At 54.6% G+C, this 15062-nt stretch overlaps 6 protein-coding genes across 6 annotated transcripts; 1 reads left to right on the top strand and 5 right to left on the bottom strand.

Annotated features, from left to right (window-relative positions):
- Positions 1-1642: 1642 nt before the first annotated feature.
- PG994_010746 (uncharacterized protein) lies at positions 1643-3351 on the top strand (the record flags this gene model as incomplete). Its single annotated transcript, XM_066862155.1, has 7 exons — positions 1643-1744; positions 1831-1926; positions 2010-2046; positions 2103-2170; positions 2232-2417; positions 2506-2720; positions 2838-3351. 7 exons carry the CDS (start codon positions 1643-1645, stop codon positions 3349-3351), a joined length of 1218 nt encoding a protein of 405 aa, XP_066711265.1.
- Positions 3352-4456: 1105 nt separating this feature from the next.
- Positions 4457-5637, bottom strand: PG994_010745 (uncharacterized protein; the record flags this gene model as incomplete). The annotated part of the gene is made up of 2 exons (XM_066862154.1): positions 4457-5273; positions 5441-5637. The coding sequence occupies 2 exons, from the start codon at positions 5635-5637 to the stop codon at positions 4457-4459; spliced, it is 1014 nt and encodes a 337-aa protein (XP_066711264.1).
- A 720-nt stretch (positions 5638-6357) lies between these two features.
- PG994_010744 (uncharacterized protein) lies at positions 6358-7764 on the bottom strand (the record flags this gene model as incomplete). The annotated part of the gene is made up of 1 exon (XM_066862153.1): positions 6358-7764. One exon carries the CDS (start codon positions 7762-7764, stop codon positions 6358-6360), a length of 1407 nt encoding a protein of 468 aa, XP_066711263.1.
- Positions 7765-8558: 794 nt separating this feature from the next.
- Positions 8559-10133, bottom strand: PG994_010743 (uncharacterized protein; the record flags this gene model as incomplete). The annotated part of the gene is made up of 1 exon (XM_066862152.1): positions 8559-10133. One exon carries the CDS (start codon positions 10131-10133, stop codon positions 8559-8561), a length of 1575 nt encoding a protein of 524 aa, XP_066711262.1.
- Positions 10134-11659: 1526 nt separating this feature from the next.
- PG994_010742 (uncharacterized protein) lies at positions 11660-12347 on the bottom strand (the record flags this gene model as incomplete). The annotated part of the gene is made up of 3 exons (XM_066862151.1): positions 11660-11746; positions 12012-12117; positions 12193-12347. 3 exons carry the CDS (start codon positions 12345-12347, stop codon positions 11660-11662), a joined length of 348 nt encoding a protein of 115 aa, XP_066711261.1.
- Positions 12348-13094: 747 nt separating this feature from the next.
- On the bottom strand, positions 13095-14796 carry PG994_010741 (uncharacterized protein; the record flags this gene model as incomplete). Its single annotated transcript, XM_066862150.1, has 4 exons — positions 13095-14247; positions 14316-14516; positions 14575-14590; positions 14661-14796. 4 exons carry the CDS (start codon positions 14794-14796, stop codon positions 13095-13097), a joined length of 1506 nt encoding a protein of 501 aa, XP_066711260.1.
- Between the last annotated feature and the right edge of the window lie 266 nt (positions 14797-15062).

The raw sequence follows: 15062 nt of genomic DNA, 5'->3' as shown, positions 1-15062 counted from the left end.
TCACAAGAGAAGGAGAGAGACAGAAAGAAGGAGAGAGACAGAAAGAAGGAGAGACAGAAAGAAGGAGAGAGACAGAAAGAAGGAGAGAGACAGAGAGAGAGAGAAAAAAAAAAGAGGAAGCCGTTCAAGCCGTTGGAACCGCCGCACGGGGCTCCACAGTTCTCGGAATGAAAAAGGTATTTGGGCCTCTTGGCCTCGTGTGGGCTGGAGGAAAAGAAAGAAAAGAGAGACAGCGGGAAAATATTTCTGCACGTTGGACCCGAAGGAAAGGAGTACGGTCCAGTGGGCGAATTTTACCCCATCTGGCCCATCTGGGCTGTTACCAACACGGCTGTAAATGGGCAAAGCAGCATGGGCTTCTAATGATGAATTATGTGCCTCGCATGGATTACAGAGCTTTGGCCCCATCTGAGCGGAGGATATATTGAACATCCCGGCCTTCACGTGGATGACTTCATTTACGCGACACCATGACAGTTCTGACACATCCCAAACAGAGACACCTCTCGTATTTCTTGCTTTCCTTCCTTCCTTCCTTCCTTCCCTTTTTATTAATCCTCCGGGACAAAAAGAGGACTGGATAGAGGATTGCCTTGTTTCAGATCTGATGTTCGTCGAGGCGTTCACCAGAAACTCAAAAGGGCTACATAGGTAAAACAATCTGGAGATTATCCAGTTGGATGGTAACCCCCCTGCATATTACACTGGGTTACATAGTAAAAAACGATTAGCATACTGTTTTCATCACACACGGGGATGGCCTGCCCTTTGCCGTTGGTCAGGGGGGGTCTGGCTGGCTGGCTGGCTAGCTCGGTGTGTCTTACACGATGCTACCTTGACGCCCCCGGATAGCCCTTTCAGCCTCTCTCCACTTGCACTGTCCAGCGCCGGGATAAAACGTGCGAAAAAAACAGCAGGGAGACAGGGGGGAGGACGACCCAACCAAACTGCTAGACACGCAGTGGGTTTGCTATAGACCGTGCGGCTATATCCGTCTAGCCAGAATGATACATTCGCGAGGATCAGCAATGGCAATCACTCCATGCGGCAAAGACTTGCAGAATCACGTCCAAGTCTGGCAGGACTGAGTCGGATTTCATGACTTCTTTTGATCTTAGCCCCTGAGGGGCCCCCAAGCGAGGAAAGACTCGCACCATGTATTGCGCCGCTCGGCATATCTGTATGGTTATATCTATGTATGACCGTGCAAACCCGTCCCTGTGTGTCAACCTTTGATAGAGAAAGCTGGGTCACGAGAGCCATGCCAGATAGGCACCTACTCAGCATCATATTAGGAAGCCCATCCTCGCATCTCCGGCAGGGGGAACGTCTTAGTCAACGCATCAGTCGTTCGCCGGTTAAGAACGAGGTTACAGAACTCCACCTTCAACGTCAATCTGCGCCGCATCCGCATCGCAGTAAACATCGATCGTCCATCCGCCCGTCTGTTCCTAATAAGACCCTATGGCCCCGTCGTTGCTGCTTTGGTTCCCGGATTTGACCTTTGCTTCCTAGGCCAGGAGCTCCACTCGAGTCGTGTGCGAATACCCTAGTTTCTGGAAGTCTTCTTTCCTCCCCACGTTACCAAGCCGGATCTTGGGTATTGTCAGCGCTCTTTGCTGTACCCTACTCTGTTGTAATCATGATGCCCGACACTTTCACCTACTCGACCATCAACTTTGATGAGCCGGAGCCTCTAGCGAACAGGAAATCGACCATCCTGGCAGTGGTCATCACTTTTATGGTACGAGAGCAGCAGCAGCTTGCACCCCATCATCGCAAAATCGTGTCGAAATCAGACCGGGCACCTCTTTCTAACCGCCGTTGCAGCTCTTTTCCTGGACCTGTGTGGCTAGTCGACTATGGGTTCGATTCAAGATTATCCGGGACCCGGGCTGGGATGACTTCTGTGTCGTAATGTATTTGGTACGCTCCCAACAACAGCCCTTCGGCAAACGAAGACGTCACTGGCGAAATGACTCGAGGACTAACACGGTGGATGTGTGCAGCTTACCACTACGTCTGGGAGTATCTCGTTGCTTGCCGGTAAGTGCCATGTCTTGGTGCGAGACATTGGAATATCGTGGCTTATGCTCTTCCAGGTACAAAATATGGGCTAGGCCAACACTTTCTTATGATACCGCTCGAGGATAAGATAACATGGTCCAAGGTCAGTGGAATGGATTATAACTGCGCCAGATTCCATGTCGATAACTAACAAGTATCCTCAGACTTTCTATGTGGCGAACGCGGCCTATTGCACATCCACGGCGTTCATCAAGCTGGCGTTGTTGCTTCAATACCTTCGCGTTTACGAGAAGGGCTCTCTTATGCACCGGGCATGCATGGCGACTTTGGCATTGACGGCGCTCTGGGGCTTGGTCTATTCGTTCATCTCTTGGTTTCCGTGCTTTCCTGTAAGTACAAAACCCACCAACACTATATATCGACGATCCACATGATCCAGATAGATCGGCACACGAGACTAATTATATCGGCATACAGGTCAACAACGTCTGGGAACTTAAGCCAGACGCAAAGTGCTATGGCTACGGTTCATCGAGACCGTCCGAGTTCTCGGCTACGTATGAGAGCCATACAGCAATCAACATGATCCTGGACGTTATCGTGCTGATCATCCCTATGCCGCTGCTCTTCAAGGAAGGGACTGGGCCTGCCCAGCGCCTACGAATCGCCGCATTGCTATTCATGGGCAATATGTACGTCTCAGTCACACTCCGCCCCTCGTCAGGCACCCACAAATATAACTATATGTGGATACGACGAGTCTCGTTGATCTGTTGAAACCGCTACTAACGCGGGTTCCACTTGTATAGTGTCATTGCTCTCGCAATCTGGCGCCTCCAGACCATCCTCGAGCACAAGGCCGCCACCGTGCCCACGCGCGACCCGACCTGGTATGGCCCCATCACGATGCTGCTCGCGGTGCTCGAGGTGGACGCCGCGGCCGTGTGCGCGAGCGTGCCCATCTTCTGGCCCGTGCTGAGCAACAAGCTCGGCGGCATCTTCGTGACGCAGGAGATCGAGATCCGCCGCGAGACGCGCTTCTTCCAGATGGACGACGAGGAGTCGGCGGCGGGCGGCCCCGGCTCCCACGGCCCTGTCATCATGACCCAGGGCGGTGGAAGCCAGCCGCACAGCCGGACCGGCAGCGAGGCCGACCTGAAGCCGCACGAGAGCGACACCAAGCACCCGTCGAGTTACCAGGAGTCCTACTCGATGAAGTCCATGGACCCGCTCGCGCTTCCGCCCCTGGAGGAGCCGTCGTTGAATTCACACGAGGCCAAGGTCCAGACGTCGAGCAAGAAGCACGGCTGGAAGCGGATATAATTGTGTTTTGTTTAGATGGAGAAGAAGAAGAGAAACCCAGAGACTTGACGCACAGCCATTGCTTTTTCCGTGGAGCGGACGGACGAATGAACAGGTGGGATGAAGATAATGATCACACTTGATTTTGCATTTACGTTTTGCTACCGCACTGCTTTGTATTAGTACTCGATACCCTATATAGTATATCTTATTATTTAAAGAGAGAAAATTGTATCTCGTCACCTCGCCCGAGATCCACCAAAGGAGCTTATACTCGTACCAGCTCAGGTTATCACTTGGTCTTCGCAATGTCCCATCGCACGGAACTCCGTTGTGTAACCACTGGAGGAGGCCAAGGGAACAGCATGATATGTCCCTGGTTGGGGCAAGTTCGATAGTCTGTTAACAGTCACGGACCGACTATTGAAGATGTTGATTCCGGGCCACACAACGTACACAGCAGAAACGTGGTGCGACCAGATTGTTACGGCATTGCTGAATGCCCATTGGGGTGTACCCAAGAAGATTATTTCGGACAGAGACCCGAAGTTTGTGAGCCAATTCTGGCGCACGTTCTGGGCACGCCAAGGTATAAAGCTGGCCTTCTCGGCGGGCTATCATGCGCAGACAGATGGCCAGAGCGAACGAGAAGAGGACGAGTTGTCCCAATCGACAGCAACACACCCAAGTAAGCAAACGTAGTTGGCAAGCACGAGCAAGCTTCTGCCAGGCCACAAGCAGCTGGGTATCGACCTCGCACCGTAGCATTGTACTCGAAACGTTCGCTTGGCCATCTCGTACTCTTCAAATCGAGAGGCGGATCGCCTGTTAGGAAGTACTGTGCATTGTTCAGCCATGATTCTCGAATAAATAACTGGCCTTCGAGATGATCACTCGAGGCTTATACTTGTTCTGTAATTATTCTAGCAAAACTGAAGTCAGTTCTAGAAGGCCAAGGCTCCCCCTTCGCTCTTAAATTGCACCGTGACCGTGATAGGATCTAGTATTACTGCCACCTTGCACGGGCCACGCGAATAAGCAGCACATATATTCGGTAGAAAGTTTGATGTTTTCAACTCGTTCATTAATTATTCCTTGGTCGATCGTACTGAAAAAGGCTCCTGGTTTACACGGGTTGTTGAATCTCTTCCCTCTGCTTCATCAGCTCCCACTCAGCAGTCATGGACTCTCGGACGCGGACCAGGCAAACCACCCTGTCGGAATGCTCGACCATGAGGTCGTCCAGCTCCTGCCGGAGCCCCCCCACCTCTGCCGCTCGCTCCTGCTCCGTCTTCTGCGGCTGCTGCTCCGCCGCCGCCGCCATCTCCCACTGGATGTCCATCGCCCGGGTGCGGTACCACAGGCGCTCGAAGGCGCAGAGCCAGTCAAAGTACAGCGTCGGGGCCCCGAGCATCGGCCTCTCTCCGTAGCGACTCAGCTCGTCCTTGCGCTGCTTCAGGCCCCGCAGCTCCATCTCGTACCACAACCTGTACGCGGCCCCGCCCCGGCCGAAGACGACCAAATCCAGGTGGGCGAGGTCGTCCATGTCGCAGGCGTAGGCCAACTCGGCCCGCGTGACTCTTGCGCGTTGTCTTAGGTGGTGCTGGTAGATAGGGGTTGTCGTCTTGGCGCCACCATCGTCCTCGACTACTTCCGTTTCTGTTTGCTCCCGGTAGACTGTCATCCGATGGCCGCTCTCGCGGACGGAAGCTCTGGCGGCCGCAGACGGGCGGGGTCGATCTGTCCGGCAGTAGTAGAACTTGCCCTTGTCCGCCTTCTCTTGCCGGTCCAGCAGCTGCCACGTGTCGTAGTCACTGCGGTCTGTCCCATCGGTTGGGTCGAGGAGGCTGCGCAGCGAAGCCTGGTTGTTACAGATGGCCTCGATGAGTCGGATGAGCCGCTCGTATCTGTCGGGCACGGTGTCGAGGAGCTTCTCCAGTTGGCTGCACGCACTGCAGGGTAGGCAGGCGGACAGCGGGCCTGCCGGGAGAGTGCCGTCCCATGCGGGAGGGAAGACGTGGTGCAGGCGCCGGGCCGACCGCAGGCGTGCCCGTAGGAGCGTGTCATCTGTTTACAGTAGGGGCACGTCTTCTCGGGGATCATTTCCCACCATTTGGTGATGCATTCGGGATGGTAGATGTGTGAGCAACCCAAGGCAAGAAGCTCCGGGAGATAGGAATCCTCGTGGCAGATGAGACAAGTCTCTCTGGGGAGGGGCACAGAATGCTCTTGGGTAGGGGAGTCATCTGTCATTGTTGTCGTATCTTCAGGCAGCAGTGCCTCTGATGTAGGTGAGCTGTCTGACATTGTCGTTGTATCTTAAGGCAGTAGTGACTCGTGGTTTGTGTCCACTGAGTTTTCACCGGTCCTGCATACGCAAATACTTAAAGGAAATCAAGGAGTGTTGTTGTGCATGGGTGTGTCGGAGATGAAAGAAAGCGGATGGCAGCTTGTAGACGTTTCCACTGTCAAGTGACAATGAATAGCTTCTGGAATCCTCAGGGCAGGAATACAACAAAAACCATGCAGTCTTGGTGCAAATATCGTGAGGATGCTTTGATTCTGCCTCGGATAGTTTCTTGTGGGTAAAGAGTTGAAGGTACCATCCCACTGCCAAAGTATAAGCCAATCTGAATTACTCGCCCCTTAGGCGTTGGTTGTTTATTTATTTCTTCAATCAAAGACCTTGTCGGCAATGAGAGGCGACGACGACTAAGCGAGGGATCGAGGGGTTAAGGGTTAGCTGCCTAACTGACCTCCGCATGATAGCTGGCACATATAAAGACAAATACACATTTACCCCTTTTCGTGATCCATCAATTCACGCAGTCCTTCTGTGTCACTGCTGCCTGGTGCTGATCTCCATCTTTGTGTTGTTTTCATGGTGTAGTAGTCCGGCTTCTTTCTCCTTGCCACATCCTCCTCTGTGTCTTCGCCCTGCAGAGATTCACAGCACCGTCCAAGTAAGTGAAGGAGAAACGTTTCCCTACTTGACCAGTAGAGTAGAAGTTATACGCTGACCCAAGCCTACAGGCCGCTCAGGTGAACCGGCTCCTTGTTCCAGACACGCTCGAGCCTGAACGGCTCAGGCAGCCACTCGGGCGCCTCCCCCGTCGTCATCATCTCGACCAGCGCCTCGGCGCAGCGGAATGCCAAGCCCATGCCGTGCCCGTTCATGCCGACCGACATCCAGAGGCCCCTCTGCTGCTGCAGAGTCGATGTCGTGTCCTCGCCCACCAGCGGGAACGTGTCCGGCGTGTAACAGGTGATGCCGCCCCAGTCCCGCACCGGGTCGCCCTCCTCGCCCCACGTTTCGGAGCCGAACACCTTGCGGCCGGTGTGCTGGAGGTACGCCACGACCTCCTCGTTGAGGACCGAGTCGTCGACGGTGTGGAGCGACTTGGAGACGCTGCGCCCGCCGCCGTAAAGGATGTCGCCGGCGCCGGGGAGGTTGGCGTCGCGGACCAAGAAGTAGTCGCCGTTGCCGATATCGTCGAGGACCACACTCGTACCCTCCATCACTGGATGGTGCGCCATGTTGGATCCGGGGCGGATTGCGCTGACTTGGCTACGGCCTGACACCAGAAAGTTTGTCTGGTTGAGCTTGGTGTGCAGAGCGTTCGTATAGGCGTTGGTCGCCAGGACGACTTTCTGGGACTTGACAGTGCCCCTGTCCGTGACGACCTCCCACTTCGCCGTGTTCTTGTCATCGTCTCCCTCCAGGGGCGCCACTTTGAGAGCCATCGTGTTCGTCTGCAAGTTCAGCCCCTTCTCCAGCCCCAGCTCCAGCATTCGACACACGAGCCGGTACGGGTTCTGCGTGTGGGCCGGGTACGTGATGACGCCCACGGCCGACGGGAGCCCGACGCGGTCCTTGGCCGCCTTGCCCTCCCACACGCGCCGCGCGACGAAGGGGCCCCCCGCCCCGGGCCGCCGCCTCTCGACCTCCTCGCGCCGGCGCACGACGGCCAGGGCCTCAGCCCAGGCCGCGGCCGTCGTGAAGACGTCGGCGGTCTGCACGTCGCGGAAGTCGCAGTCGACGCCGTGCGCGCGGACGAAGGCGGCCATGTTGGCGACGTTGGCGCCCTCGAAGCGCTCGAAGGCCAGCGCAGCGTCCTCGCCGAAGGCGTCGGCGTACTTGGCGAAGTTGAGGTGCCAGCCGGCGCGCACGTGGCCCCCGTTGCGCCCCGAGGCCGCCGAGGCCGCCGTGCGCGCCTCCAGCATCAGGATCTGGAGGGTGGGGTCGCGCGTCAGCAGCTTGTAGGCCACGGCGGCGCCCGTGATGCCGGAGCCGATGATGGCATAGTCCCAGGTGGTGGAAGTGGGGAGCTCCGCTGTGGTCCGGTGGTCGGCGATGCGGTGCGGGGGCAACTGCCAGTAGGACGTCACCGGGTTTGGGTGTGGGAACCCAGGGATTGCTTCGCCGCCGCCCATGGTGCCGACAAAAAATTCGCTAGCGGGCGAAGTTGATTGACTTGCAATGGTCTGCTGCTGCTGTGTTGGGAGATAGGTTGCGTAGAGGTTGACTCGATGCAGCGCCAAGTATGGAAACCGGCACTTGGCAGCGGTCGCATATACAGACAAATAAAGGCAAGTTCCTGACTGCCCCGGATGCTTTGCTCCTCTCGGCTTCGGCTTCGGTCCCATGATTGGCTACGCAATTGCTACCGTCATCTTGCCCGCGTCGACTCGCCTGATGAGGAAGGAGGTATAGCTATCTTCAACAACAATACGTTGGTGTCGACAGCATGACATCTACAATTCGCAATATGATATATCTGGTTCGTAGGCCAACGCGCATCTTGATTGCGTGGCCATCCGTCTACATATGCATCTCTGCGCTGCGGCTCTCCGCGATGTTAGTTGGCTGTTTGACTATAACAAACATCGCACAGGGACAACCGGTAAGAAAAATCCATATCCATTCGTTCAGTCATTGCTGATAGCCTATCTATGTGTCTTGAGTCTCACTCAACCCGCCGCCCTATTCAGCCGCTTCCAGAAGAACCTAATTCGCGGAGGAACTCCAAGTGTTCTCGTGCTGCTCAATCAACCAAGTAGCCGTTTCATAGCTTAGACTCGAGTCATTTCGACAGCAAAGCTCATTCCTACCCAATCAATAAACCGCAATCCATCGGCAAAAGAAGCAAACACATTCTCGCAGCGTTTGACTAGTTCCCTAAGATGTGCCACCGACCCAATAGATAGGAAGGGCGTAGTTCTCTAGTTCAATCGGAGCCATGTAGCTTCCACTCCTTGTTCACCTGTAACTGCCGGACCTCGCCGCCGTGGATAATCTGCTTCTTGGGCAGCTCGCTGGAAGCGCGCTCTGCCTCCTCCTTGGACCCGAGCTGAACGTAGCAGTAGAACAGGGGGCAGTCGTGGTCGAACTCCGGGCAACAAGAGGAATAGGAAAAGGAGACAGTGGCACCATCGCTTCGCTGAATTAGGGGGAAAGGAGGGCGGTTGGGACTGTACTGATAGATGGCCTGGCTGACGCCGGTCACCTTGAAACCCTCTAGAAGCTTCACGACGGAGGCCTGGAAGTTACGGTAGCCGCCGGAGACGGGCGCCAGGTTCAGCAGCTCGACCGTTCCGCCATCGGCCTTGACCGAATCGCTGGGCGGTTTGTAGACATCAACGTAGTTGCCGCCGAAATCGCCATCGCCACCGTCGTGGCCATTAGCCGCAGCTACAGCCACAAAATCCCCGTCGGCGATAGCCTTCCACTGGAAATTATTGAGGGGTGCCACATAATAGCCAATACCAGGAGGTATACGCTGATAGGGAATCTGGTTGTATCCTCCAGGTATGACCATGTTGGGCCCCGGTATGGGCTGCGGCTCAGGAATGAACTGCGGGTTTTCATAATAATAAGGATAATTTTCATAGCATTGACGGGCGGGTTGCTTCTTGGGTTGATCATACTTCTTCTGGTTGCGGCGGGGCTGCGAGCGATGGTAGCCCGGACTTTCGCGACGCTCATGAAGTTGCTTTCCATCGGCGCTCTCAGACGAAGAGGACTGGTGATGATGTCGATGGCGCTGGTGGCGAGGGCGTCTGGCCCGGTTGTCTTCATAAGGGGAATCAGGGTCGTCATGTAGGTCATACTCCTGTACACCTGGTCCTCCCTCTTGCGGCGCCAGACCCAGAGCGCCGCCTAGCCGGATGAATTTCTCGCGAGCGATGTGTTGGCTGTACGTCAGGCCCTTGGGCAGGCAGCGGCGGCAGACGAGCTTGCGCCCCTCCCACTCGATGTGGTCGAGCTTCTCCATGGCGACGGCGGCGCTGTCCGAGTCCTGGTAGGTGACGAAGCAGTAGCCGCGGTTGCGGTGCTCGTGCGTGGTCTTGGGGTTCTTGCGGAGCGAGGGCGGGGGCACGTAGATGCAGCAGCAGTCGGGCTTGTAGACGTCGTATTCCTTGAGGAGCTCCGCGATCTTGTCACGGTCCAGCGTGAACGTCAGGTTGCCGATGTAGATCCGCCGGTTCTCGCCGATGGCGTACTCGGTGGAGCAGTGGTGCTTTCGGCCGCCTCCGTGGGACGGCGGCTGCGGCTGCTGCCCCTCGAGCCCATCCCGGTCCTTTCCAGGAACAAACACATCTGTGGCCGGATTAATCCTTGGGTTGTTGGAGCTGTCAGTGGACGGGAGCGGTTCAGCATCGTGGTCTTTGTTGTGGAATTGATCGTCTCGGCCCGCATCCGGGACCAGAGTGCTTCCAGAGGGTATACTCCTGTGACATCTTCCAGCAACACTGTTCTTCGCAGGGCGTGGGGGTCCAACCTCGGCCGGGTCATCATCCATGTCACTGGATTCACCATCAGCTACTGTTTTGGGGAGTCGTTGAAGTTGCTGGCATCAGTCTTGGGTATCATTCCAGGTGCAGTAGGACTTGTGCCAGCTGATGGTGTCGTCGACTCCTGAGCGGGACCTGGGTGAGTCGGTGATTCATTACCAGGAAGGGCACTGTTCTTTGGGATGTCATAGTCACTCTTACTGCCGGACAGGCCTGCAGTATAGTGAAGTGCCATCTCGTCGGACTTATTCCTTTCCAAAGCAGATACGGGCAATATCAAAAGCTGAGTCTTGGTGAGCGGGGAGTAAGAAACCAGTGCTATTTGAGATGTATTGTTGCGTAAAGCGGGCCAGGTAAAATGAAGTTGTATAAGGGCACAACTCCTATTGTCGGGATGAGTCGTGGGGAAGAGAAAGGGACCAAGTGAGGTTAGGTTGGGCCAGAGGCTCTGTTATATACCCAAAGCAACGTGACTTCTCACCTGAACAACCACTTCTGTCTAAGTAACAGTTGATTGTTGGCGTGTCAGCCTAGGTATTACAAAGGTAGGAAAACTCGAGTGAAGTTGTATACATCCTTCGAGCACTCAGGGGTCGCATCCATCTATCCTGTTCGTTTCTCGGTCAGCGCTCATGACTTCCTGAGGCATAATCCGGAAACAATAGAACATAGCAAACGCTTGGCTGTGATTTAACAATTGTACAAGAAGGCCAACACAATTGTTTTTCAAGCGCACACATACCCTTAACCCGAGTCTTCTCTAGGAGCTTCCAACCAGCCCCATGAAGGACTAGGAGCAGTGAGTGTACTGGCCGAGAAATATTTCCCATTAGACAGTAATTCGCAGTAAGGCTGAAAGGAACCTTGGACAACTCAAGAACTACTGGGGACCCCAGCTTCTTTCAGGCTGATCTGCCGGAAAGTGAGCGAAACCATTGACATTAACCTCCTTCAACTCAGTCATCTTCTAAGGACCTGGGGCACATCAGCTGAAAAAGACGAGGATGGCCCCAGTCACGAGACGAGACACAAGTTCCCTTTCAACAATGACTCTCATTCGAAGTGTATGGGGCAGCCTAGGATCTTTGCTCACCACAGGCAGTGATCTTCCGGCCTGGATATTAAGAGGCTTGAGAAGCTTTTAGGAGGTCCTGCCGACCGTCGATCTCAGGGCCGTATATCTCCATGATGTCGTACCTAATATCCCGATAGTAGACTGCAGTTCACTCGTTATAGTCGTTTTATGTGCGTGAGTACAATACCATTGTACATCTCAATCAGTGAACTGAATGCCAGTGCTGTACAGTCTTGAACCTTGATGCTCTGCCTCACAAATAAACAAAGAAAGCAGTGAAAACCCGAAGAGTTTGCGATTCGCTGAAAGTAGGATGCCGACTCTGTTGTTGCTGTTGTTCCCTCCTCCCTTCCATGCTTTCCGAAAGGTTAGACAGGTCAACGAGAACTCAGAAAAAATCGTTTCAGTCCTCCAAAGTCCCCCATGTCCCAACACCCAGCCCTACGATGCCTTTAACCATTACTTCCTCTTACGCTCCGCAGCGTCCATTTTGTCCTCCAACTCCCGAACATATTTGCTCAAACGCTGGCAAGCGGCTTGCAGACCCTGTTGCAAATTAGAGAAACTCCCAATTAGCCAAATCTATTCCTCTGAAATTAGGTTACCCGCGGCGTGAATGTATGTATGTATTTGCCCCTGGGGGGTATAATGTAGGAGAGAAAAGTCCAGTCGTAGTCTTCGCAGAAGAGGAACCTTCCCGCCCCAATTTGCGAAGACCATCCCAGACCCCCCGCAATCGCAATGATCTCTTGGGGGCCCCATGACAAGTGATCGATCTCCGGGGTGTGTTTTTTTAGATGCAGTAACGCACATAGATGTCCTCTGTCAACAGCTCGTTGCTCGCCTTGTATTCTTGCAGGACGTAGGTGTAGACGCTGCCGCCGGCGAGGGTCGAGCCCAGGAGGAACCCGAAGAGACTGTAGAAGGGAAATGGACCGGGTCAGCAATTGTGCTCTGCAAGCAGCCCAGGCGTGGTTTGGGGGAGGGCTTACCCTCCACGGAATGCGCCAACGGGCTTTCGCGCAGGCAGAACGGTCGCATCGGCAAGTCTGCGAGTGGAAGCCGAGAAGCTGCGGGTAGCAGTGGCGCGCATGGGGGACAGGGCCGAGAGGCCTCGAGCCCAGGAGGAGAATACTCGCATAGACATGTTGGGATGTGCAATCTGTTGGCAATGTTGTTGTCGGTTGGGTAGCTTTTGAAGAGAAGAGTGGAGGTTGTTTCTCGACTCCGGTGACGACAAATCGATTGCTCAATTGCACGATTGGAGGAGCTGTCTCCAAGAGCGTGAGCTGTATTACCGAACCTGCGACAGGGGGGTTCCTTTCTACCCAGCAAATAGCGGCGGCTCTTTATTTTTAAAGTGGCCTCCAGCGAACAACCACCACTATCAACTATGTACTACTAAATGTATGAATGTAGGTACATGTTATTATACCTCCTGCTTTAGATGTATTATTTTGGATATTTCGCTAAATAATCTACACCTTTTGGCCTGCAGGAAGCCTCATTCATTTCTTTCAAGTTTATGGCTGCGAGGTTATTGAAGGTAATCTTGCTCAACTCGGGCTGCGGTCCTTTCCGCAAGCCCACAGACGGCTCTTTACGCTAGGAATGGTTGAACTGACGCCATATGTCGAGAGCAACAACTTACAAGATAACGGATTGTCAAGAGAACATTTGAGTTTAATCACCATCACTGCGGCACGCAAATCTCCATAGATGTTCTCAATACGCATAAAATCATTAACCCTATAGGTATGCTAGGCTTGTCCTAGTCTTTGGTTTTGTCCCCATTCCGAGAAACCCAGTGGCCGCAGCTCAAATCATCCGAGCCGAGCCGCATAGTGCAATTGTACAACATAAAATGTGATGTCTCGCTAACTCATAAGTTTCCCTACAGCTCATCGTGCGTCTCCTCAGCAGCCTCGCTGCTGGTTGACTCGGTGGCAGCAGGAGCCACGGGGGTCTCCTCGGCAGACTTCTCCGAAACCTCGGCCTTGTACTTGCCGTTCTCCTTGACGAAGGTGATGAGGTCCTCAACGGTGCGGGAGCCGCTGTAGGTCACGGGCTCCTTCTTGCCGCCGGCGGGGTACAGCTTGATGGTGGGGAAGCCCTGGATCTCATCGGGCACGTCGTTGGCAGTGGCATCAACCTTGGCAATGACAACCTTGTCCTTGAACTCACTGGCCGCGTACAGAGCCGCAAGGTCCTCGTACTTGGGAGCGAGAGCCTTGCAGTGACCGCACCACGGGGCGTAGAACTCAATCAGGACATCCTTCTTGTCATCGAGGACGACGTCGTTGTAGTTCTTGGCAACAACAACGGTGACGGCACCCTCTTGGGTCTCGGGGATGGGCTCAGACTTGATGCTGGGCTCCATCTTACCAGAGCTGAACTCGTCAACAAACTTCTTGATGGCGTCGTGGGTGATCTCCTTCTCCTGGTCAAAGGGGAACTTCTGGTTCTTAACCGTCTCCTGGATGGCGAAAGAAGGGAACTTGTCCGTCTTGAGGTTCAGGTTACCGGCGTGAGCACCGAAAGCCTTGGCGTCAATGGTGGCGAAGTTGATCTTGCCGCGGTAGGTCTCGGCGAGGGGCTTCAGGGCATCACCCAGCTCCTTGCGCTCCTCGGAGGTCTCGGCGAAGATGTAGGCCAGGGGAAGGCCGGCGGACATGTAGCCGGAGTAAGTCTCGGGGCCGACCTCACCAATCAAGGGAGTAGAGGCGGTCTTTGCGAAGCTCTCAATGGCCTCAGCGTCAAACTTCTCAGTGAAGGTAGCCTTGCCCTCGTCGAACTGCTTGTACAGAACAACGGCGGGGGCCTTGACACCCTCGGCCTCGGCCAGAGCGGCATCATTGCTGGCACCGAAGGGGTATGAGTCTCGGAGCTTCTCAGCGAGAGCAGTGAAGGTCTCGTTGGAGCTCTTGTCGGAAGCGTCGATGTAGGCGACAAGCACGACCTTGTCGGCGGTCTTGAAGTCCTCCAGGGTCTCGGAGCTAAGGATAGAAACGGCGGGTAGGGACTGCTTGATCATGTATGATGTGATGCTATAGGGAAACGCAGTCAGTTCTGATGCCAGAAATGAGCCAGATCATTGGGGATTGGCATGACTTACGCATTCGCCTTGCGCTGGCCAGAGTAGGGAGTGATGTTATCCTTGCCACGGAAGACCTTGAGGGTGGGGTAGCCCTCGACACCGAAGCTCTGGCAAAGCTCAGACTCCTCGGTGCAGTCGACCTTGGCGAGCTTAATGTCCTTCTCCTTCAAGGAGGTGGCAGCCTCCTCGTACTCGGGGGCAAGAGCCTTGCAGTGTCCGCTGTTTGCAAATTAGTATACTGAAAGGTGGCCGTAGCCATACCACTTGTGATGCTTACCACCAGGGAGCGAAGACTGTTCAAATGAGCAAGTTAGCATTGTGTTGGCAGCGGACGTTTGTGTGTTGTTTTTCAAGGGCACTTACACTCTGCAAGAACGAGATCGTTGGTCTTGACGAAGTCGTCGAAGGTGTCCTTGGTAAGCTGGTGGACATCCGAGGCGTCGGCGGCCGACACAGCGGCAACGGCAGCCAGCAGGCTGAAAGCAACTTTCTTGTACATGGTGAAAACGACTGTTGGTGCGAGCAACGCTGTTAGCTATTGTATTGTTTTCTGGACAAGTGCGTCGGTTGCGCAAGAGAACAATTGGATTATCAGAGCCCTCTGACAGTCTGCGAGGACAAACAATTGCTGAAGGCAAGTTGGTTTGGAGGTGGTGGCAAGAGTCCGTCGAGCGCGAGGACGATAACAGTCCAACCGTCCCACCAAGGCAACCGATAAGCTTGACCGAGAGAGATACGACACGGAAAGAGACGACAAGCAACTTA

Source organism: Apiospora phragmitis (genome assembly GCF_038363925.1).
Source record: "Apiospora phragmitis strain CBS 135458 chromosome Unknown utg000010l:1.0-9815664.0:1.0-9183399.0, whole genome shotgun sequence".
Classification (NCBI taxonomy): domain Eukaryota; kingdom Fungi; phylum Ascomycota; class Sordariomycetes; order Amphisphaeriales; family Apiosporaceae; genus Apiospora; species Apiospora phragmitis.
Note: the sequence above shows the minus strand (reverse complement) of the source record. Positions and strands in the feature narration are given on the sequence as shown.